This window comes from Saccopteryx leptura, chromosome 5, assembly GCF_036850995.1.
Source record: "Saccopteryx leptura isolate mSacLep1 chromosome 5, mSacLep1_pri_phased_curated, whole genome shotgun sequence".
Classification (NCBI taxonomy): domain Eukaryota; kingdom Metazoa; phylum Chordata; class Mammalia; order Chiroptera; family Emballonuridae; genus Saccopteryx; species Saccopteryx leptura.
In genome coordinates this window covers 143,043,584-143,068,611 of record NC_089507.1, presented here as the reverse complement: position 1 = coordinate 143,068,611, position 25,028 = coordinate 143,043,584, and the positions used below count along the sequence as shown (strand labels likewise).

General features: G+C 53.0%; 1 protein-coding gene across 2 annotated transcripts in view; it reads left to right on the top strand.

The window, feature by feature from the left end:
* Window positions 1–23,270, top strand: part of PTPRN2 (protein tyrosine phosphatase receptor type N2) — a 477,946-nt gene extending 454,676 nt beyond the window's left edge. The window contains exons 18-23 of one of the 2 annotated variants that reach the window (XM_066385717.1): window positions 3,445–3,564; window positions 4,917–5,083; window positions 10,235–10,288; window positions 12,711–12,775; window positions 19,965–20,038; window positions 21,657–23,270. In XM_066385717.1, coding sequence (XP_066241814.1) covers window positions 3,445–3,564; window positions 4,917–5,083; window positions 10,235–10,288; window positions 12,711–12,775; window positions 19,965–20,038; window positions 21,657–21,728 — 552 coding nt within the window. In that variant the 3' untranslated portion in view covers window positions 21,729–23,270. The remainder of the gene's footprint in view (window positions 1–3,444; window positions 3,565–4,916; window positions 5,084–10,234; window positions 10,289–12,710; window positions 12,776–19,964; window positions 20,039–21,656) is intronic. The other variant, XM_066385718.1, reaches the window with a different exon arrangement.
* Window positions 23,271–25,028: the final 1,758 nt, after the last annotated feature.

The window sequence follows — 25,028 nt, the reverse complement described above, 5'->3', positions numbered from 1 at the left end:
GCTGGAAAAATCCATCTGTTCTGCTTCTCTGTGGGGCTTGGTTCCCTAGTCTGTCTGTCTGTCTGTCTGTCTGTCTCCTTCTTGCCTTCCATCCTCTCCTGATTCAAAGCTGGGTTGGGTGTGTTTACACAACCAGTTCCTAGTCTTTAAAAAATAAACGGACCCTGAAAGTGGTCCTTGTGCTAAGCAGACATTGTGTATAGTCAGTCTGGGACACGGACCAGGCTCAGGGGACTCCAAGTGATAACACACCCTGGCCCGGGAGCTCCTACACAAACGCCTGACGCAAACACCTGCACTTGAGGGTGCACGCACGCCTGCAGCCTGACCATGGGGGCCCCTTGCCACCAAGCCCATCGAGTCCGTTCAACACACGCAGGCGGCTCTGTCTTTCCTATAGGGCCCTTGACCCCGGTGAGACAGCCAGTATGTCTTGTTTGGATGCTTCCTCCTTGTCGCCTGGGCGAAAAATGTTATTGCTGGTGGGAAAGTTCCAGAGTCCGCTGTTATAGTCTGTTGGTATCAGATCGTGCCTGTGTGACGGGCGGGGCTCAGGTCTGGTCTGGGTACCGGCACTGACTCAGTGTCCGACCCCCCACCCTGCATCCTTGCTCTCTGACAGGAGCCACACAGATCACGAAGGACAGCGACACGGGGCGGGAAGGTCCTCCTGCCGACACCCTGACCGGGTTTCGGCCTCCTTGGGGGGGAGATAGACATGACGGTTGTCAGAGTCACCCAGGAGCCTCACAGCGCAGTGACTCGTGGCCTTGACGGTTGTCAGAGTCACCCAGGAGCCTCACAGCGCAGTGACTCGTGGTCTTGACGGTTGTCAGAGTCACCCAGAAGCCTCACAGCGCAGTGACTCGTGGCCTTGACGGTTGTCAGAGTCACCCAGGAGCCTCACAGCGCAGTGACTCGTGGCCTTGACGGTTGTCAGAGTCACCCAGGAGCCTCACAGCGCAGTGACTCGTGGCCTTGACGGTTGTCAGAGTCACCCACGAACCTCACAGCGCAGTGACTCATGGCCTGCCCTCCACCCTCAAGCCGCCCATGCTGTTGGTAAGTCACCTTAAGTCTCAGTATCGGGTTGTATTTAAAGCAGAAGGACTGCAGTTTGTCCGTAGTCTTTTCCAAGCACAGACGTGTAGTGGACAAGACCACACTGAGGCCTGACTGAAGCAGGAAGGTGACTGTCTCCTGCCCAGTGCTGTGGACCCTCCAAGCAGAGGCTCCGTCCCTGACCTGACCTTTTAGGTGTCGGTAGCCACCACCCCACCACCCCCCGTTCCCTCAACACGGAACAGCTCCACATCTGAGAGGCGTGGTTTCAGTCCAGCAATGGAAGCCCTGCTTCCTTTTGGAGAAAGTCACCTGCTTTACGCCCAGTGGAGGGAGTACTGGGCAGGATTTAGTCACCTGTGGCCGGGCTGCAGTCACCTCCGTGCGTACAAGGTGCTCAGTACATGCGCCCAGTGACCGCGAGTGTCATGCCCTCTGACACCTCAGCACACAGAAAGTGCTAGAAATGGCCAGTTCTGATCTTCAAATGTTTGGCTCTTCAATGAGGGAAGCTGCCTGTTTCAGTGGACACCACCGAGACCAGGTGGGGACTCTGGGTCGTGACCAGGTCCTGGAAGAGCAGGACTTGGGTTTCTCCGAGGTTTGCTGACCCGAGAGCGCCCTCCTAGGGCCAGGCTCTGCCCTGCAGGAACTGAGCCGCACAGATGAAAACACTAATACCGCACCCCATTAGAGATGGAGCCTCAGTGAACTTGGTTTCCCGTGTTCCCACCAAGGTCCACGTTCCCGGCGATGCTGACGGTCAGCCAGCCAGGCCCTGCAGGGAAGGTGGACAGGGCTGGCCACGCTGTCATCCCGTGCGCTGCCTCCAAACGCCAGGCGCTGGCGCCAACGTGGGTGCCGGGCAGGCTGCCCGCCTGTCCACCATAGTCAACTCCCCTCTCGCATTAGAGACAGTGACCTGGAAAGAAATATTATCCCTGAGAGCGCCTTTGGGATTGTTTGCCTCAATTAGTTTCATTTGTATTTAATCTTACCCAGATCTTCGGAGAGCAGGGGGCAGGGCCTAAGTGGAAGTGCACGACCGCCTGGCAGTGTCCCTAAGCGAGGGGGCTTCCTAATGTCACACTCAAGGGCGCGGTGTGCACTGTGTGATTAGTTTATGGTCTCGATCATTGTGTTTTTATTACACTCATAAAGCCTGTGTTTCTCCTCATTTTCGTAATGACTTCAGTGAGCACCCCCTCCTTCCAGAGGGCCATTAGCAGGTCGGCTGCAAAGCCTGGAACACTGGGAGTCGGACGGGGGCTTCCTGTCCTCTCCGTTTAGCTGGATCACACGGAGGGACGCGTGTGTGGCTCAGAGCATAACTCACATTTATTCGTGGGCTTTTCATAAACATGTCAGCGGGTCCCATTAGATCCCAGTATAACTGATAGACCGCGAGGTGCCCGGGAATGTCGACAGCCGCAGTCACGTGGAGATATGAATCAGTATTAAAGAAGAAAGCATCATGCAGCATCTGACTTATAAATTATAGCTGGGGGGGGGGGGAGCTTGAACTATAAAGAGAACGCATTTTATATTTGAGATATATGGGTTTTTTAAATAAGGAGATCTTAATTGGACAGTTATGTAGGTTTTTAAAGAAGTGCCCTGACTCACCCTACGTCTGATTACAGCTGCTTATAAATGCTCCCGGGGGGTGGATGTGGCCTGCAGAGCAGCAGCCCTGCTGTGACCAAGTGCCTAGCCACCAGCTGAGCCAGGGTTTCCGCTCAAGTCGTAGTGCATGGCTGCCCAGCCCGAGAGCTGGGCAGGAAGGCTTCCATGTCTCTGCCATCTTTGCCATGTTTCCTGAGTGCTTGTTTGTTTGCTGGGTCGCAGAGCTGTTCTTAATGTGGCCACTATGAATTATTAAACCAGTTCTGGGCGCGTTTCTGTCTGAACCAGCGTTGCTGATTTTTGGATGAGTAAACCAGCTCCTGTGATGAGGCGTGGCTTTCTGTGGTACCCCCCGAAAGGCATTCCAACACAGTGTTCCTCTCGTCCCATGGAATAACAGCAGCCCTGAATGCGTGTGCCACCTGGCCAGGCAGGTGGGGCACGGAGGGTGAGGGGCACTCCCTTTCGGTGCCAGCCAAGGGTGGGATGCAGGTGCCGGGGTCTTTTTTCTATGCCTTTGTGGAAAGTTTCCCTCTCAGAGCAAACCTGCGGCATCGATGCAGAATGAGAACTGAGGAGGTAAAAGGCAGGCGCTCACTGGGGTCTTTGACTGCATCGCAGAGGCACCCACCTGGGGAGGGCACAGAGCAGGCACCCCGTGGGAGTGACTCGGGATCCTGCGAATGCTGTGAACTTGGACGTGTCAGTGTGCAGGGACCCACTGGTCACATGGCGCCACACTGTTCTCTTATGCAGATGGTGTGGGAGAGCGGCTGTGTGGTCATCGTCATGCTGACCCCCCTGTCAGAGAACGGCGTCCGGCAATGCTATCACTACTGGCCTGATGAAGGCTCCAACCTCTACCACGTCTACGAGGTACTGGGCCACTGTCCCCAGGAAGCCGCACTATGTGGCCGGGTCCCCCCCGCCATGGGCCGGGCACCCCCCCCCCCCAGTGGTGTCATGGTCAGTGATACCCAGGCTGCCAGATGGCCGTGCTGCTGGGACTCGGGCCCTGGCGTCAATGGCACGGTTCTCATCTTTAAACTTTTATGAACCCAAATGAAGGCAGAAAGGACAAAAAGATGAGCTCATGGGTGGTGTGCTCAACCAGGTCCCGAGATGAGGCCTGTGAGGGGTCTCTTTCTAGAAAGAACCGGCCATTACTGTTTTTTGTTTGTTTGTTTGTTTGTTTGTTTCATTTTTCCAAAGCTGGAAACGGGGAGGCAGTCAGACAGACTCCCGCATGCACCCGACCGGGATCCTCCCGGCATGCCCACCAGGGGGCGATGCTCTGCCCCTCTGGGGTGTCGCTCTGTTGCATCCAGAGCCATTCTAGCGCCTGAGGCAGAGGCCACAGAGCCATCCCCGGCTCCCGGGCCATCTTTGCTCCAATGGAGCCTCGCTGCGGAAGGGGAAGAGAGAGACAGAGAGGAAGGAGAGGGGGAGGGGTGGAGAAGCAAATGGGCGCCTCTCCTGTGTGCCCTGGCCGGGAATCGAACCTAGGAATCGAATCCACGCCAGGCCGACGCTCTACTGCTGAGCCAACCGGCCAGGGCCCATTACTGTTTTTGTTCATTGATTCCACCTGCACCGGGCTCAGCCACCACACTGTAGGCCTCTTTATTTGAGGGGCACCTGCTGGCAAAAGCCTGTTTCTGCCCACGTCAGGGATGGAGCCAGAACCCTCGAGCAGTTAAGTGAGACATCTTAACATTTGCATTAAAATTAGAATGCTCATGTCCGGGCAGCAGAGACCATGTCAGAAACTTAAAGATTAACCCTAAGTCACCCAGGCGTGGCTGCTGGGTCGCACGACTGGGCTCCCACCTGAGAAGAGCCAGCACCCAGGTCACAGTTGTGAGTCCATGGAGGCCTCTCCTTCCCCCCTCTTGTCCAAGTGATGCACCTGGGATAGATCATAGGCGAGTTCAGAAGCATACTTTCTCGCTGGTGATTTGGGGGGGGGGGGGGGCAGGGGAGGTTTATATGGCCTGGAAATAGAAAATGCAAAACCTGACATGGTTTTTGCCTTGTGACACATTTTTCTAATTATTTGACTATTATGCCCTTACATGATATTTTCTTAAAACCCACAAAGTTACCTTTTGTCCTAAGCATGTTAGAATGGGGGAAGTGGAGGGGGGGCCTTTAAGCCAGCAGCCCACCGTGTGCAATGTAACCCGTGGAGCCCCCGTGGCACCGACGCCTGCCTGTCCCCTGTCCAGGTCAACCTGGTCTCCGAGCACATCTGGTGTGAGGACTTCCTCGTGAGGAGCTTCTACCTGAAAAACCTTCAAACCAACGAGACACGCACCGTGACCCAGTTCCACTTCCTGAGCTGGTATGACCAGGGTGTGCCATCCTCCACGAGGTCCCTTCTGGATTTCCGCAGGTAGGACAGAGGGCACGCTCTCTGGGGTGCCCGCCCATTTCATGCGGGCGCCAGGCAGGCGGGGCAGGTCTCCTTGGGCCTAGGGTGCTGTCTGCTGTGGGGTGGACCCTTTGTTTTATGTGAACAGATTATAAATGTATTTTATCTAGGCGAGGGGAAGGGAAAGGAGGGAAATTATGTTAACTGCGTGTTAACCGCAAGAGGATTACTAGTTTCAAGAGCTGTTAACATGTGAGGGGCGGATAGGTATTTCAGAACTGTAGAAATGTGGTCATTTTTTTTTCAATTACACTTGAGATTCAGTATTATTTTATATTAGTTTCATGTGAACAGCATAGTGGTTAGACAACTATATCGTTTACATAGCGACCCTCCCAATAAGTCTGGTACCCACCTGGCACCATCTGTAGTCATTACAACATTATTGACCATATTCCCTGTGCTGGACTTCATGATCATTCTTTTTTGTAAGATTCCCCAAGTGCAGAAGAGTCCTAACATCTGTGTTTTACAGGTTACTGATGAATAAAACCCAGATTTTTAGTTTGGATGCTTGTCTGGTTGGCTGTGATCTAACAAGCGTAGGCCCAGATTCTAAAGTGGGTAATCTTGGCGGAAAGCCTGGGTCTAGTTAGCATATGATTGTCTGTATTTTTAGTGCAGTTTTGAAGCTGACAGGTTTAAACGTCCAGCCTTTTGTTCATGCTCTAGTCACCCAGTGGGTCGTCTTGCTTTAAAGTGTATTTATTGAACTGTCGGAATGAATGCTAGACTCGTCTTGCAGGAAGATACCAACAATGCAAAACATGAAAAAATAAAATAAAAAGCAAAATTTAAAACGAAAGTTCATGGCACACCCAACGTGATGACAAGACTTGGGGAGTACTGGCTCCTTAACGGTGACAAATGAATAAACAGCTCCAGCGAGAATAAGATTGAGTGGCATCAATAACCGAGACCTGAGTTTTACAGAACCTCACACCCTCAGCTGAGCGGACACCTGCCTAGTAAGGAACACAGATAGACACCTGTTCCCAGCGGGAGCCAGAGCTCGTGGAGAGACACCCTGTGACCCACGTTGCACGTGGTCCCGGGGTGGTCTGTGTCTGAGCGGTGGTCCAGCCTGGTCCGGCACGTCAGGATTGCCTGATCTGTGTGTTGCAGACTCTTAGGTTCCGATGATACTATTTCTCTCGCCTTCTAGTCCACTTTGAAAAATAATTTCTTTCACGTGACAAGTTCTTTGGATCCCACAGCACGTGAAAGAGCCTAAGGAGAGACACACATCTGGTGTGACGTCCACAAACGCGTCCAGTGGCCGGCCCCTCCCCCACCTCCTCTCCTGAAGAGGTGGGGGGGCGTGTCGAATCCCGAACGCACTTGAGGCAATGGCCGCACAACATCCCTTCCCAGTCTACCCTGAGTTCCTGCCATCACATACGTCTTCTTAGTACGATTTATGTCTAAAGACGTGTGGTCCACAAGTCTTACCTAGAAGTCTTCAAAACATGGACATCTCTGGCAGACGGATGCAGCTACAAACACAGGAGTTCACACCAGTCCCCAGTCTGTGTGCTCATCTGTGTGTGTTCATATGTGCGTATGGATGTAGCTCTATATCTGTATCCACATATAGAATTAGCCACAACCCACCGTCCGCACCTATAGCTCGGCAGGAAGAAAGATTGGATTCTCCAAATTCCCTTTCTATAGAGTCTTAAGAGATTGGGCTCGAGAAGGATTTTGTTACATTAAAGGGAACACGAACCCCCAGACAACGGTCAATAAAGTCTCATTAGAATGGGGAGCGTCCCTGGCCAGTATCCCTGTCCCCCCTCCGCAGTAGGGCCACCAAGGTCACCGTACACATAAGAACCGGACAGTTGGTGTGGATGACCACACTCAGCACACCAGGCCTGCACACAGGCTGCAGCCATGTGGGTTCCCGTGCAGACTAGCAGAAAGACCCAAATTCCAGCGCTCGGGGAAGTGAGGCTGCTCTTGAAGACCCTGGTCATCTTCACACAGTGGAGGCAGCAGCTTCCCAGAGGCCACACAGCTGCCCCCCACTCCCACCAGGGTGCATCAGGCACTGGGACTTGCCATTGGGCACCTCTGGAGCCGAGGGAGCACAATGACCCAAAAGAGAAGCTGCCCTGCTGAGAACGTTAGCACCACCTGCGAGGCTCTGCTCTGAACCCTCTCTCTGTCTCTGCTCCGCTCACTCCTTCCTGAAAGCCATGATGGTCACTAACGCTGCTCACTGTAAAAATGGACAAACCCTTACTTTGCCAGCTAATTAGCGGTGGCCAGTGTCATTTTTGTGACGTTGCAGCTAGTAATATGAGCCCAGTTGCATAGTCACAAAAGTGATCATTGGAAACTGTGACTTTACTGCAGGGGACAGTGTGGGGACCCCTTTCTGAGCCTCAAACAAACTCTGACCTTGCTTGCTGTTCCTTGTTGCTCAGCGGCCCGTGGGTTGGTTTGTATCGCTAATCCTTCTTTCCCAGTGAAGTCTTCCTGCGGAATGAACTGTAACGTCCGTGTCTCTCCATGTGTGCGGCCTCTGCTTACTGACCATTTGTTCTAATAGCTAAGAGGAAGTAGCCGTGTGTTGCCCATCTTCGCGAATAATCTGCCACACTCTCAGGTCAACCAGATGGACGCTTCCGTTGCCTACATGATGCTATTGCCTTCTCATTTTGTTGTTTGTGTTGTAACAGCCACACCTGTGGTTCTTTGTAAATAAAATTCTAAACGACAGCAGCACCTTGTATCTTCACTGGCGTCTCCCAGCTCTCTGTGAACAGGGCCAGCATGGCCGGGGCTGGCGAGGGTGTTCAAGTCACAGGAAAGCCTTCCAAGGTGCCACTGCGGTGGACGGCCTGGACATGTGGGAGAAACAGCTCAAACACATCCCACAACAAAGGCAGGAGAAGCAGGAATGAGCCACACTGGCCAGGGCGGTGCTGACCAGCCGTGAAGGGACTGTCCAGTGACTTCCCACGTCCCAGTCTTCTGAAACCACCCCATCTAAGGAAAGGCATCTGGTTACCTGTATTTATGTTTTAGTGTTCATTTTCTGTGCTTGGTCCGATCGGGAAAAATGACCAAAACCTGGTAACTCACCAGTGTGTGAACATGGAAAAGCCAAGCTTAGTTCTTAGCAACACGGCCAGGCCACTGACCAGGAACTTAGAGGGCACAGCTGAGCTGAGTCACATTAGGAAGAGCCAGCGACTGGGAAATTTCCAGTGAAATCTTCTGTTTGAAAGGGAAAGGCCTGTAGAAATAATGCCACCCTGGGTGTGGTCTGACCCATGAGCTTGCTCAATTCTACACACACACACACACATGCAGACATGCACGCATATGTGTGCAAACGTGCACGTACCTATGCACGTGCACAAACATCGCACATAAACATGCATACATGTGCATGCATATGCAAAAACATGTGTGCATGCGGGCACACATCACTGTACTTTTGCATGCAAACATACACAAGTGTACACACATGCCAAAACATGCACACACATGTGCTTACACTCAGGGTACATCCTTGAAGTCTGCTGTTTTGTCAGAGATAACACTCATGTTGCCATATTACATCCCAAGTCAAGGACAGGAGGCTTTAGGGGAGTGAGTGGATCTATCTTCCAACCTGCCTTACTCTCAAAGGGCCAAGAACTCTCAAGGTGTCTGGCTCACATGTGTCACTGATTTTAATGAGTTCACATCAACTTCCCCCACCATTCCCCCCAAACGTAACACCACAATGTGTCCCCAAAGCAAGCGAGGGCTATAAGCAGAAATGGCGATATGGTTGTGGGGACTCTGGGCAGAGTGTGGACCCACATTTCTGGGTCTCTGCATTTCTAAGCCATCTGTGGGTGGCCTGCAAGCTTCAAATACTGCATGTCTTCAGAGGCCAGCAGCCCAGAGCGGCAGGCATGTGGCCTATCTGTGGGGCACATCTCGTCTGTCCAGGGGCTGCGGGCGCTCCTGAGAAGCACCCGTCTGCTCACTCTACAGAGGAAGCAGGAAACAGCCGTGCGCTCAGGCTGCACTGTGCTCACTGGTTTTAGGCTGTGTACCAAGGCACCTGCCGTCCCCTCAGCCCCTCCTCTTGGTGTGCAAGGTTGGGACCAGAGCAGCCAGTGGGTTAAATCTTAACTCCCCACTATTTCTGCACTGAGCAGACAAGTTTTTGCAAAGACAGGCAGCATTTTCTCATTTCTGGGATGAGGGACAAGACCCTCTTCTTGAACCTTTCGCCTCACGCCTTCTCCGGTACCAGCTCATACAGCACATCTCAGACACACCCTCACACGTGTCCTTCCAATAACCAGATTAGGCCTTTCGTTTTCTCCATTCAGAACAATTTTACTGAGAATTTCCACGTCCTTTGGAAACAGGGTTACTTATTTCCCTGACTTAAACGATTCCCAAGCTCATACCATGAATTTCACATCGGCCTCTGTTTCCATGTACTTACAAAATCTTAATCTCTGCTTATTGTTCATTTCCACAAATTCTGATCTAAAATCTGTACAATGGAGTTGTTTCTCAACATACCCAGGTTTATGAACATAGGACAACATCTTGAATGCCGCTGAGGTTTCTCCATAATTTGGACATCCTTTCAAAGCCTGCATCTCAGAAAGGATCGCTGTGAGGTGCTGTTTGGAGACAAAATAATAATATTACATTCTAGTATGATGTCTAGATTTTAAGAAATTTTGAGCATATATTACAAAACTCAAACAATTCAGTGAACAATCTGGACATTCATATCACAACAAAAAAAAGGGTGAAATTCACTGTAGGAACAAGGGAATGGGAGGGGGGCCAGGGAGAGCTGACGGCCCACTGACCTGAAGCCCCGAGTTCACGCTTGTAAAGGGAAAAAAAGGAAATTGTGAAAGTGTAAAAATTGTTTTTAAAGCTCTCTTTAGTAACTTCATATTGAAAAGAAAAGGAATTCTTTGAAAACGTGCGTGTAATTTTGATTTTCTTTGTCGAAACAGGCCACTGCAAAACGATGTCAAAGATATGGTGTATCCGCTTTGGCTTATTGGTGGTTTGGGCTAACATAGCTGAGAAGTCGTGGTGCATAACCGTTATTTCTGTCTCTTTCTATTTCAGAAAAGTAAACAAGTGCTACAGGGGCCGTTCTTGTCCAATAATTGTTCACTGCAGGCAAGTACAACTTTTCACCTGAATTAAGAAGTGTTTGCTACCTCAGAAAACAAACCACAATTAAATGCAGACATTGAACTTTCTAGTGGCTTAATAAGTACAGCAGACTGGTAGGAAACCAAAGACAGAAACCGAACTTTCCGTGCCTCTTAGCTCAGGGAAGCCCTGTGTTTGTCACTGTGCTTGCATAACCCACATGTGGCCTGTTTCTCTCTGGTGAGCCACTGTGCTGGGCGCTACAGCCTATTTCTAAACGTCCACATGTACCACACTGTACTTCCTTAAGCACTCATGGAGCCATGACACAAAAACGTGGAGATAGTCTTTTCGATCTTTGTGCTGTGTCTGCCTCGGGACACGCAGCCAAGGTCTGGAACCCCAGAGCAGGCGTGAGAGAGGCTCAGGGCCAGTTATGAACAGGACAAACCCTGTACTCACAGCAGAGTGACTACTTCTGGCTCATTGTGTGAGTCTGGGCCTTTGCGTGGAACTTCAAGGCCCATGCGCTCACAAGGTCACACCAAGAAGAACAGAGCCACTCACAGAAAACTCAATTTGAAGCTTGAGAACATCTGTTTTTGGTGAAGAATCACATCTGTTTTCTAGGGCCGTCCTATAGAATGTTCCTCTCTACCTGGGAGACACGTCTCCAAACATCAAACACCAGGCCTGTTGGTTTAGTCAAGGTGTGTGTGCGTGTGTGTGTGTGTGTGTGTGAGTATGTCTGTGTGAGTGTGTCTGTGTCTGGGTGTTTCTGTGTTGGTTATGAGAACAGGAAGAGAATGGAGACAATTTGGTTTCCTCCAAGACTAGAACGGACCGTTTTTACCCACAAATGCCCCAAGACAGTCAGCAGTTAGTTGGAAGGTTTTGTGGCGATCTCAAAATACTCATGGAAGAGAAGTTTGCATAGAAGAGCAGTGAGCAGACCAGCGACAGGAAGTATACTGGTCCCGTGGGAGGACTAGAGGGGATGGGTCTGCGGTGTCTCCGCAGCCACGCAGGCAGGTGGATTGCAGGAAGGGCAGTGTGGAAGACCACCCTCCCAGCTGCAGCCTTTTCAGCCATTTGTTTAAGGAAACATATTAAAGCCAAATACAGTGGGTCCTGACATTAAAGATTGATCTGCAGGCTCACCATGGCTTCTCAGGGTCACCAGCCACCACACAGGCCCGAGACTGAGGTCGTGTCGTCTCTTGTTTAGTCACATAATTCCTCAAGTCTCGCAGGGAAATATGTATTTTTTCCTTAAAGTTACAGTTGCTTCTTCCAGGAATATAAACGTAAAACCCTCCATTGGAAGCTGCTCACAAGGGAGACCAGCCCCGCTAAGTACAGCGCACAACCCTTAACACAGCATGTGGAGACGAAATGGTCTCACACGTGCTAATGAGAAAGGGTAATGCCGGAGCTGCCTGCCCTCAGGGAAGGAACCTCATTTTCTCTCTTGTGCTGTTGCTGGGGCACAATTCAAAACATGTTCGCGACTCTGGTCCAGATGGTGACTATCCGAATTACAGCCAAGGCAGAGGGGAAGACGGGATACTGACTAATAACTAGAGCGTGTGCGCCCTCCATTGAGAGCAGGGCACCCGTGTGCCACCGGAGGTGCTGTGGAGACACAGGTGCTGTCAGCTCTGAAACAGACAGACATTTCTTTATGACAAAATGTCCCACATCTCTGGTCAAAGAGGGGCCTGCGGGAAGAAAGGAACAAATCTATGCAGGCATGTGGGCTAATGCACACCACTGCTGGGGCGCAGAGCTCTCCTGATCCCTCCCTCCCCCCCCCGTTCTGCTTCTTCCACATCCTCCTCCTCCTCTTGCCCCTCCACTTCCTCCTGCTCCTCCTCCACTTCTCCTCCATTTTCCCCTGCTCCTCTACTTTCTCCTCCTCCTCCTGCTCCTCCTCTTCCTCCTCCTCCTCTTCCTCCTCCTCCATTTCCTCCTCTGCCTCCACTTCCTCCTCCTCTTCCTCCTCCTCTTCCTCCTCCTCTTCCTCCTCCTCCTCCACTTCCTCCTCCTCCTCCTCCTCCTCCACTTCCTCCTCCTCCTCTTCCTCCTCCTCCTCTTCCTCCTCCTCCACTTCCTCCTCCTCCTCTTCCTCCTCCTCCTCTTCCTCCTCTGCCTCCACTTCCTCCTCCTCCACTTCCTCCTCCTCCTCCACTTCCTCCTCCTCCTCCACTTCCTCCTCCTCCTCTTCCTCCTCCTCCACTTCCTCCTCCTCCTCCTCTTCCTCCTCCTCCACTTCCTCCTCCTCCTCTTCCTCCTCCTCCTCTTCCTGCCCCCCTTCCCCCCTGACACCCCCTCTCTGATTGTTGGTGCGCAAGCCCCGCCCACACACAGGAGGCAGCAGGTCATGGGCTTGGCTGACGGGGGTGGTGCGTGGGCAGCGCTTTCACCTCTGTCCTTCTGTTGACAGCGACGGCGCGGGCAGGAGTGGTACCTACGTCCTGATCGACATGGTTCTCAACAAGATGGCCAAAGGTGAGACTCAGCGCAGCCTCGCTGCGGCCGGGAGCCGGGATGATGTTGCTATGGCAACCTGGCACCGTGCTCACAAAGGCCTTGGAGAAATTAGCTGCGTTGTCCTTCCTCTGAGTCGTGTGAAAGCTGTTTGCAGCGAGCACGGTGGGCCCTGTGCCTCCTCCCCTGTACCCAGCGTTTGCACGTGTGGGGTCTGGGCTGGGCGCTCGCTGGACACCAGAGTGTCACACTGGGACCCGCGCGGCCTCAGGCCTCCGGGTGCTGCAGCAGCCTCCCTCTGTGAACCATGTTTGCAGGAACGCTCTAGAGTCCCCAAAGACCTCTAGGTCGGCACACCTAAACACCTCATCTCTTACCCCCTGACGTTCTGCACATCCATTCCCACCTCTGTGAGGCATGTGCTGAGGTCTCCATGGCGTCTCCTCAGGGACCAGGCGCCATCATCACAGTAGGAAAGGTGCCTTCCAACATGTCTCTCCGACACCCCCAAGCCTTAGTTAGCACAGAGACTGAGGACCCAGCAGGGGTGGACGACTGTCTCCAGACAAGCTGCACACGCACGCACACACACACGTTCATCTGTGGAGTCCCCCTGTTCCAGAACATCTCCTTCTGCGCCCCTTGCCCAGGTCTGGCCACAGAAATGAGTGTCTGCACATTTTCACACAACTCTAAAATAGGCATTTTCCTACTGCATTGTTTCTGGTTACAAAGTAAATAGAGGCCTTGGCCAGTTGGCTCAGCAGTAGAGCGTCGGCCAGGTGTGTGGAAGTCCTGGGTTCAATTCCTGGGCAGGGCACACAGGAGAAGCGCCCATCTGCTTCTCCACTCCTCCCCCTTCTCCTTCCTCTGTCTCTCTTTTCCCCTCCTACAACCAAGGCTACATTGGAGCAAAGTTGGCCCGGGGGGCCAAGGATGGCTCCATGGCCTCCACCTCAGGCGCTAGAATGGCTCCAGTTGCAATGGAGCAACAGCCCAGATGGGCAGAGCATCGCTCCCTGGTGGGCATGCCGGGTGGATTCAGGTCGGGTGTACGCGGGAGTCTGTCTCTCTGCCTCCCCGCTTCTCACTTCAGAAAAATACAAAAAAAAAAAAAGTAAATAGAACACATCTTTGGCCCAAAGATACAGAAGTGTGGAGATAAAACCGTAGCCTGTTGTTTTAAATGTAAGGGCTGGAGAGCTTGATTAGGCTTCCCAGCGCTGTAAACCAGCCACTGGAGCCCTGCCCAGCGTCTGCCTTCCCGCCGGGTGTCCGAGCTTCCGTGGCCCCAGCCACTGGTGGCGAGGGTGAGATCTGTTCTTCACCAGCAGGTGTTACTCAGGCCCCTGCATCAGCTCGGTGCTGGCGATCAGCAGAGAAACCGCCAACAGGGATGCAAACGCTCTGATCCCACTCTTAACAGCCTTTTCTATTTTTAGATCACAACATACTTCTGACTCTGCAGTGGGAAGGGCATGTGGTCCCTGTACATTACAGCCACTGTGTCATAAACACATCTGCTCACTGGGAATTGGCAGGCTCGGGGCTCAGAGCTCTCGATGGAATTTGTTTCCTCTCTGTCACCCACTCCCCGTCAGCCTCGCACACAGTATTGCTTTGGGGATGCTGCCTATGTGTCGGAGCGGGACACGGGAACCCTCAGGGCACATGCTTACGTCACACAGAACCTGGCTCGGACGTCCGAGGGAAGCAGGCAATGGTCTCAGTGTTTGTGAGTCCTCCTTGGCATTTGCCCGCAGGTGGGACAGGACCTGGGCAATCGGGGCGCAGGCCTGCTGCACGAAGAGGCACCCGGGGCGGGGCTGACCTCTATGCTCACAGCAGCATGGGTTTGCTGGCTCAGGTCCCTGCACTGTCATTCCACTGCAAGTGTGGCCGGCACCCCACAATGCTAGCCAGCCCAGCCTCGCAGAACTGGCCCAAGAGGGCAGTTCCTGGGCTGCTTCTATTCCTGACATTCTCCCTTCTGCCCGGGCCTGCGGTGTCAAATCCCCTGACCCTGCAGCCACGGTCTTGGGGGAGATCAAAGGGCAGGCGGCCCCTCCACGGTGAGGGGGCCTTTCCCAGGCCGCCACACTGAGCGGCTGTGGGGGGTTTTGTTCTGGTGCAGCCTCGGCTGGCCGCTCTGCCTGCGCCTTTGTCTGGCCTGAGAAGCTGGAGGCCCGCTGGCCACAGGCCTGTGTTCATCAAATGATCAAAGGCCCCAAGCCTGGACACGAAACCTTTCTTCCTGTTTCCTTTTCTTAAAAGGAATGAATTGTGTGCGACCCAAAGAATGCCTTTGCAAAGCCTTCCTTGCCGCGCCCCGTGTCCGGGCCCTGCATCTCAACTGCAGAGCCGCAGCTGGGCCGTGGCAGGGACAGGGACGGCCCCTCATTCACGTGGTCTTCTGGGATTAAGGCGCTACTTTGGCAGGACTTCAGGGGCCTTTGAGAAATAAACTAGGAATAATTGAAGTCCTCGCACCACCTCGTGTACTAGCAAGCGGAGGAGGGTGCAGCTCAGAATCCAGGAAGAGGGGCTCTGGGCGCCAGGGTTTGTGGCTGGGGAGTCTGCATCCAGCCTTCAGCACGTCTTTACTTGGCTGCAAGTGCATTTCTAACTCGCAATCTTTTGCATCAGAATGGGTGTTTAGGTAGCATATGCCTCCCTTGTGGAAAACATTAGCTCAAATGTAGCGATCAGTTTTTTTGCAGCCAGGTTGTTTTCCAAGGTTGTGCTTTAAAATCTGTTTCACTTTTTTATCTGTGTAGTCTCTTGATGCAGGTTTTGCTTTGTTCTTTTGCAACACAGTTTTTTTTTTAAAGGCACAGTGGAGCTTCCCAAAGATGATTTTTCTGGGTCATCCCAGGTGGCACTGCCCAGGGCCATCCCCCCAGCTGCCATTGGCACCAGAAGCCCAAGTGTGCCTGGGGGTAGCAGTTTCTTTTGTTGGGACTGGAATGTCACTTCATGATGTGAGTTACCCATGAGTCACCTGTAAATCACCCCAGGCATCATCAGCAGGTGGGCGGGGCTGCCTTTTAAGCTCAGGTTGCTGGGGCTATGCTGCCCCTGGGACCTGAGTGGGTATGGGGGCCGCACAACCATCTGTCCTGCCTATTCCCACCTCAGCAACCTGACCTGTCTGCCCGATCAGGTCACACAACGTGGGCCTCTCCTTGTAGGAGGGGTGCTAGCCTCCATGCCCATCCTGTCTCTGTAACTGCCGAGGGAGGTCCCTCATCTGAGTGGGATCAGGTGGCCTTTGTCCCGGGTGCCTGGCTTCGTCCACTCAGCATAGTGTCCTCAAGGCTCGTCCACACTGTTGCCCGTGACAGAATGTTCTTAAGGCTGAGTCACATTCCAACGTGTGGAGGGGCCACATGTTGTTCATCTGTCCACCTGTCTCTGGACACTGGAGCCAATTCCGCCTTTGGCCGCTGCAATGACCCGGCTGTGCAAACACCTCTCCGGGTTTCTGCTTTCTCTCCTGTTTGCATGAAGACCCGGAAGTGGAGTCACAGGGTCGTGTGGTCATTCCATGCTTAACTTTCTGAGAATATGCCATACTCTTTTGCCACTTTTCATTCCCTCCAACAGTGCAGGGAGGTCCTGGTTTCTCCAGGTCCTCTTCAATGTTCACTATTTTGTTTTTTTATATAGCATCCATCCTGACACGTGGGAAGTGGGACTTCGCTATGTTTTGTTTTAGGGTTTTTTTTTGTATTTTCCCGAAGTGAGAAGCGGGGAGGCAGAGAGACTTCCACATGCGCCCAACTGGGATCTACTCAGCATGCCCACCAGGGGGTAATGCTCTGCCCATCTGGGGTGGTGCTCCATTGCAACTGGAGCCATTCTAGTGCCTGAGGTGGAGGCCACAGAGCCATCCTCAGCATCCAGGCCAACTTTGCTCCAATGAAGCCTTGGCTGCAGGAGGGGAAGAAAGAGACAGAGAGAAAGGAGAGGGGGAGGGGTGGAGAAGCAGATGGGCACTTCTCCTGTGTGCCCTGGCCGGGAATCGAACCCAGGACTTCCACACACCTGGCCAATGTTCTACCGCTGAGCCAACTGGACCGGGCTGAGCTCGCTGTGTTTTTATCTCATTCCCTAAGGACGAACAATGCTGAGTGTCTCCTCGTGTGCTTGCTGGCCATCAGGGGACCAATGTCTCTTCAAGTCCTTGACTTATTTTTTAATGAGGCTGTTTTTTGCTCTTGTTGAGTTGTAGGAGTTATTTATCTATTCTGTATATTAATTTTCCATCATACTGTGATTTGCAGATCACGCTCTTGCTAGTGTCCTTTAATGTACAAAAGCACTGGACTTCAATGAGTCGCAGTGTGTCTGTTTTTCCTTTGGTTTCCTGTACTTTTAGTGTTGCGCCCAAAGAATTTTTTCCAAACCCAGTGTTGTGAAGAGAATCCTCCATGTTTTCTTAGATGTTAACTTTTCTTAAAGAAAAAAATTTAGAGAAACAATGATTCGTTCCATTACTTATGCATCCATTGGTTGATTCCCGAATGTGCCCTGACCTGGGATGGAACCCACAACCTTGGCGTATCAGGACAATGCTCTAAGCTACTGACCCACCCAGCCAAGGTCAGATGCTAACTTCTCCTAGCAGGTCAAAGCAGCAGATGGGGACCAGCCTTGGGAACTGAGAGCTTATCAAGTGGTGGTGCAGAGCAGCGGAGCGACTCCACCCACCACCACACTCGGACCTCAGACTCATCGTCTGCTGTCCGTAACGATGTCAGAGTACCCCTCTTAAATGATGTCCTGTGGTTTGCTGGTCATTTTAAACCCCACGCTCCTCCAAAGCTGCTCTGTTCAGTAGCCACTGGCCTCACAGAGCTACTAAAAAGAATGTAGAAATCAGTTCCTCAGGCCCAAGGACCACATGTCAAGCACCAGGGCTGTTCCTGAGGAGACATGAGCTCTTCCACGTGTGCCATCTGGATTCGTCACCGTCACCTTTGTTCCCTGATGCATGTTTAGTCAGAGCAGAGCACCAGCTACGCTTTTCCAGGGGAGACCTGGGTGAGCTTCCCTGTGGGACATCGAGGCCTCTCTGTCCTGCACACATGACACACATGTGTCTCTCTTACTTCAAAGAGGAAAGACTACATAGGAGCCCTGCAGCTTGCAGAGCCTGCTGGGTGAAAACCGTCACAAATGCATCTGCATGTATGAAGTTACATTTGAGCACAAGATTGTGGAGGGACAAGGGTGGCCTCCCGGACAGCGAGCCCAGGCTGTGACCACCACTGGCACCGGAAGGAGGCCAAGCTGACACAAGCAGGGAGCCCTCGCGACACACTTGACCAGCGAGCGCTCTCCCAGGGGGACCCGAGCAAACCCGGGAAAGAGAGCTGGGTTTCCTTTCACTTCAAGTTGATCCTTTCAATGAGAAAAATAGAGTTAATACTAACCTTCTTTTCATTTTTGTGGTTTAATGGTTAATACTTTCTACCTAGAGTCAAAAAACAGCTGTGGTTGTAAAGACGTATTTAACCCCGATGGAAACGTGGGGACCCATGAGCCCTGCGTGGATGAGGAAGTAACAGTGACAACGATTAATACTCATGGAGAAGAGCCTGGATGGGACCCCAGGGTAGGGCCCCGTTGTTCACACTCACCGGTCTCTTGGCAGCGTGACGATGCATCTTCCAGGGGTCAGGGAAAGGAAGCCACTGGCCCAGGGGAGGCATCAGAGTCGACACACACTCTTCCCAGCGCGGTGGAGGCCTCTCTCCAGCACCTGGGCCTCCACGGCACATCACGGGAGCACCACCTTAAACCTGACCACACAGGTGACCACGAGCACCTACATTTCTCCAGTGTCTGAAGAATCATGAAGCTTCTCCAATAGCAAATACCAGAAGCCCCTCCACGGCTCACACCTGTCCCCTGTCTGGCCTTCCCAGAGAGCTCCCTCCATATCTGTTGCAATTCCTCAGCTAGGTGTGTGCTTCGTGACTTGGGTGTACACCCAGTCACTGCTCCGGGAACTTAACAGCCGATGGCAAGATAGAATTCTTAAAGAGAGACTCCATTCCAAGTGCTCTGAGGGCGTAGCCCAGACACAGGAGGGTTTAAACATACCTTGGTACCTCCAGCAAAGCCCGTTACAAGTGACCAGGCACGTCCCCCAACCTCGACGATCTGTTTTACGGATGCTGATTTGTAACCATGAGTCATGAACAGAACCCAGAGCCCACGCCAGAGGCCCTTTCCCCGTGACTCTCCCTCGCTTAGAAAAAGATCACGGGTGTGACCTCTTAAAGCTTCTGTCCACACATGCTTCAGATAACTAATTATTCTAAATCCAGCATGCAAGGACACAGCTGTCCACCTCAGACAATTGATGCTGCTTAATAAACCCATTACTTGGCCAGTGTTACTGCTGTGTGACCTCCTTTGCTGTTCGGTTTTGGTTTGGGGCTAAGAAAAACTCTGAACTACCATCCCCACATCCTTTGATATTTTAAATGCCTCATCATGAGAAAACCTAATTAGCCTTCCTCCTTCCTTCTCATGCCCCTCACAAACAAGAGTCCAAGGACATCTCACTAATAAAGTAAGTGGGAGACTTTATTCATAGCATCTCCTCCAAGGATCACATGCAGCCCAGGGAGCGACCATAGGCCGCTGCCCCCCTGAGAACTGGCCCGAAGGGAGGTTGCGGTCCCCATGGTGACAGTCACAGCCCCCACCCCACTGTCCCCACCACAGCTCTAAGAAATGACTCCATGTGCTTCCCTGTGACTGACCAGAGGGCACATGAGACTTCAGGGCTGGTTTCATCCTACAGACTAGTCTTTCCGAATAAACTACACATAAAAGCCAATATTAAGATGAATACAATGAGTCTAATTTCTTATTTCTCTATGTTAATCTACATTAACCTATGCAATCTAATTTATAGCCTATATTCTTTGAAATCCTCAAAACACGAGTTTATTTTCTGGTGGCAGTGGCTTCCTGTTGGTAGGTTCTGACGCCGGCGTCTGAGAATCACTGGTCATGGAAGCTTCCTGCCTCCTCTTCCTGTGAACACTGGGCCCAGCTGCCTAGCAGGTCCCCTGGGGGCTGAGCACAGTCATGTGAATGGGGCCTCTTAGCCCAACGGGCTCTCCAGCACAAGGGAGACCGCCTTGCAGATTACTGTGTGTCTGAACTTGGCCCAATTTGTCTGTTGCAGGAGCTAAGGAGATCGATATTGCCGCCACCCTGGAGCACCTGAGGGACCAGCGACCAGGCATGGTCCAGACAAAGGTACCGCCCAACCCCCGGGGACTGCAGGGCCTGAGCAGTGCCCCCCCACCATGCCGGGCCCCTTCTTGGAAGGGTCACTGTTGATTCCTGTACCTCCACTGGGCAACATGATGATGCAGTCTGGTCTCATGGGCCAGAACTGTCCATTCCCCAGATTTAGGGTCAGGGGAGAAACTATGCTTTTTTTTTTAACTTTTTATTTTTTATTTTTACAGAGACAGAGAGTGAGTGAGTCAGAGAGAAGGATAGACAGGGACAGACAGACAGAAACGGAGAGAGATGAGAAGCATCAATCATAAGTTTTTCATTGCGCATTGCAACACCTTAGTTGTTCATTGATTGCTTTCTCATATGTGCCTTGACTGCGGGCCTTCAGCAGACCGAGTAACCCCTTGCTGGAGCCAGCGACCTTGGGTTCAAGCTAGGGGGCTTTTTGCTCAAACCAGATGAGCCCGCGCTCAAGCTGGCAACCTCGGGGTCTCGAACCTGGGTCCTCTGCATCCCAGTCCGATTCTCTATCCACTGCGCCACCGCCCGGTCAGGCGAAACTATGCTTTTATAGAAAGGTCAGTGGTGATCCCAGCACCCCTGCAGGGGAACGTTCTGGATTCCAGCCAGTCTCCCATGTTTCCTGTTCCCACAACCTCAGCTCTGCTGTGTGGTCATCAGGACGGGATCATCAGAATGTCCCCCAGGGTGTCCTCGGCCCGAGCTCCCCTGCATAGCTCATGTGCGCGCTCACTGAACAGTCCGAGTGTGTGACGTCTGGTCAGAGACAAGGCCACTGCTGGCCTTGGGTGAACCAAACGAGACATGAGGTGAATAGAGTGGCCGGTAGCGTCCCAGAAATACCTCTGTCCAGCAAAGCCCCACACACCTGCCTCGCATAAGTGCCCAAGCTGTAAAGTACAGTCTTCTCTTTCTCACTGTGGTCCTGTCACTTGGAGCTCTTGGTCTCACACAGAAAAACCCAAGTCTTTAAAAGATGCCCTTGCAGCATTACCTGTGTACTTGACTTTGTTACAAATAAGCTCCTGTGACACCAAACTGACAAAATGCCCGTGGACTGTGCTTGGCGGGGACGGTCCTGGGACCCAAGGCAAGCTCTCTGCTTCCTGGGGGCTTCCTGTTCTCCCACACGTGTGAGCGGTTTCTCGGCCTCTCTTTCTGACGGTTAGAGAACTCAGACGAGGACAGGAAGTGAGCTCTCAGCCCGCCCGTACAGCTCATGTTGTCACGGTGCAGGTGAAGGGCTCAAGGGTTGGACAACCAGCTGATTCCAAAGCAGAGACATTTCTCCTTTTAAATGTCTGAGGGTAGGATCCACCTGCAGCCCTCAGTATGACCCTCCAGGCCACTTCCGCCCTCCCTGGCCGTCTGGCCTCCTCCTCCACTGTCCCCCTCATAGGACCCAGCCAGCCCCTGTCCCACCAGCATTCTGCTGCTCCATTTCTGTTGGCAGCTTCTCTCCGACAAATATGTCCATGAGACATAACCCCACCAGAAGTTTCGGGAGCGTCCCTGTCCTCTCCTGTCCACAGAAATTGGCTGCCAGCCTGTCATTTTCTGAGCGATGTCCTCCTGTGATGTCACTCCTTTCTCCCTCTTTGTCCCACAGGAGCAGTTCGAGTTTGCGCTGACAGCGGTGGCCGAGGAGGTGAATGCCATCCTCAAGGCCCTGCCCCAGTGACGTAGGCCCTAGCCCGGGAACCTGGTCGGGATCGTGTATCAGTTTTGTGTCTTCAGTGTAGATGCCTAGTGATAGCGTCCCAGAACGGCTGCAGCCACCACAGCCAGCAGTTAACATGTGCATTTCTGCTCCACTGGATAGTAAGAGACAGGTGTGTGGAAACGTCCAGTTCCGGGAGGGCAGCCAGTCTATCTGTTCTCACTGTATGGAAAAGAATTTAACTCTCCTCAAAGCTCAGTCCACATGCTCAGCTGCCAACAGTACTGTGCTCACGCGTCACCCTGCGCCTGTGCGGTCCTGGGAATTGGCTTGCCACCTGCACCCGCCTGGAGCCAATCGCTGTGCAGGATGGCCCAGAGGTGGCTGCCAGGTGCAGACACACAGGTGCCACATGGTTCGTCCCCGGGGGGACCACTGGCTTCTCCACAACTTACCTGGACAAAACTGCTGACATTCTGCAGCTTTGGAACAAATAAGAAAATTGTCACAGCATGTCCATTCTGCTCCTCTGTGGGCTGCTGACACCCTCCCCTGAGCAGTCCTGACAGCCCAGCACCCTCTACACCCCCCCCCATGGTAGGCAGGGGATCCCTGGGGCAAACGCTTTCTCACCACAGGTGACGATGACAAGTCACCTTGGCAAGGTTGTAGGTGAACCCTGACCTCGGGACAGTTTCTTAACTGTCCAAACGGATGTGCACGTTGTAAAAACAGATGAACGTTTTCCTGTGGGAAATCCAAAACCCAAGGGGACCGATTCGGATGTAGAATGCTCCATGGGGTTCCCAAACAGCTCACAGTCTCGTCGGGCACTGGTGGTCCTTCTCGGGGATGTCGGGGCCATGCTGGCATCCAGAGAAGACCACAGATACTTTCACCCACTCCTGGGAACAGAAAGTGCAGGGACACCCACGCTTCTCTCTGTGAGATCACAGCAACTGGGAAGAAGTGGGGGTGAGATGAGACGGCCCAGGGCCTCTCCCGGCCCAGACCTTGGTCACAGGTTGGCCACTTGTCTGACATCACGCAGACACAAGCAGCTAGAAGTGGTTAGGATTTGCCAAAATTATGTGAACATCTGACTGGCCACACCCCACCCCGTAAACAGAATTCATTCCATTAAATTCAGAGTGATCACATCTAAGGCGGCAGCTCTGTACCCTGTAGGTTTCATTTTAGGGTTGGGTACAAAGGGGACATCCATCCCCTTCACTCCTGCATACCATTATCTTCATCCTAAATAGATGTGACATCTCAAACGTGAAATAAGAAAGTGGCCCGCTGAATGGAGAGAAAGATGCCAAAACATTGTTTGTGTCCTAAATGGTATTGTCCTGTCTGCCTGCTGTAATATAGCTGCAATTTCCCCCAAAGTTGTTTCTCTTTATCTGGAATCTAAATAATTAATAGAAACTAATTTATCTGAATATAAGAAGCATATACTGACTTGTAACTTCTAACTTCCTGTGGTTCAAAAGGAACCGTTCAGTGTGAGAGATATAAATATATTTAATTGTGCCAGATTAAACATCTGCTTTCCCACGCAAATGGTCTTTATTTGGAGATGAGAGCCGTTGTTCCTGCTTGTCTGTGTGTCCTGGTTGTGAGCCTTAGGCTACATCGGGCGTCCAGGGGCCTGTGCGGGTACCCCCTTCCTTCCTGGCTGTGGACAAGGGTGTCCCACCAGAAATGGGCCGGCCAGCGCTGTGTCCTCCGAGGCTCCGGGGCCTTCTGTGGCCTCTGCCCACAGCAAGAAAACTTCTGTTCTGCTTATTGGCTGCAGAGACCTTTCCTGCTCCTGCCTAAGGTGCCTCCACATTCTCACCTTCTCGGGAAATTCACTACCTGAGCCATTAGGCAGGCTGAACCCAGTGCTGAGCTATGGGAGCAAACCTTCAGTTCAGCTGCTGCCCATGAGCGGGCTCCCCGGGACTCCGGGCATCCACCAGGAGGGCCTTGCCTGGGGACCAGGCGTCCCCCAGCGTCCCAGAGGCAGGAAGTGCCCCTAGTGTCCACCACGTGGCAGCACCCAGAGCTGGGTCAGGCACCAGGTACACAGTCCCCTAACAATGGCTGGGAGTGGTGCCCTGTCACAGACGAGGGTCTCAGAAGAGGGGCCACCAGTGGGACTGGCTGCCTGCTCCCCTCCTTGAACACGACACCCCCATGACTGTGCCCTCACCCCAGACCCCCAAACATGGACTCGGGTCTCTCAGGCGCTCACCGCAGGCCGTGGGGCCTGAAGAAGGGCGCCCCCTGGAGGCCGTCATCATTTCAGTGTGACCTAAAAAGAGAACTATTTAACCCAAAGGCAACAGGGGTTGTTGACCACAGGATTTAGGCGACAGAGAGGCGCGCACGCAGAGCAGACAAGTGACCTCTCCCTCTGGGCCCCTGCAAGCAAGCAGGGACAGCAAGGAGTGGCCGTTGGCCAGCGATGGTGCTGGATTTTCAGACAGAAGCTGAACACTCGCCTGAGCTCTGGCTGCGTTCAGAAAACAGGAACATTTTGAGAAATGAGCTGCTTTGATCAACACCAGAAGACACTGAAATCCAGAGTCACCGGTGAGTCCTGAAGCATCATACCGTGGGGCCCCATAGCGGGCACGGCGCCAGACCCTCCCCCAGCTCAGAGCTGGTCTGGAGCTCCCGCTGAGGCCTGCCCGGCACTGGCTGTGGGGGGTGGGGACCCAAGCCGGGTGTCCGAGGGGCTGAGACCACCGGAGGGGCTGACTGCACAAGAGCCCCCGCAGGACGTAGGCCTGGTGCACAGAGCCAGGATGGGCAGTGCAGACGCGACTCGGCCCACACCGGCCTGCGGGGCCACTGACTGTCCATTCTGTGCCTTGGTTTGTCCAGTTGGAGCTGGGGGCCTGAGGCTGGTGGACTTGGCCTGACCCTTGATCAGCGGCTGCTTGTCTCCCCTCATTTTTTAGGGTGTTTGTGACTTAGGGGGCAGGAGCTGTTTGTGGTGGATGATGGAAGTCAGTGCAGTGAACACGGTGAATGCAGGCCTGGCCTCCCCGCCCCCATAGGCTCTCAGGAGTTTTCCATCAGTGTGGAGAGGGTGAGGGTGCCGGAGGGGAGGCAAGCCAGGCCTGGGGGGGGGGGGGTGCTGGGGAGGGCTGGGCAGTTCCCTCAGGCCACCAGCCTCCATCAGGTCTGCCCAGGGGGACACTGTCCTGGGCTGCAGCCCACCATGCCCAGCAGGTCAGCCATCCGGGCTCATCCGCTCTGCTCTGCGTCTCTGCCAGAGCTTCTGGGAGTGATAAGGAATTAGGTTTAGCAAATTAGGTGAGG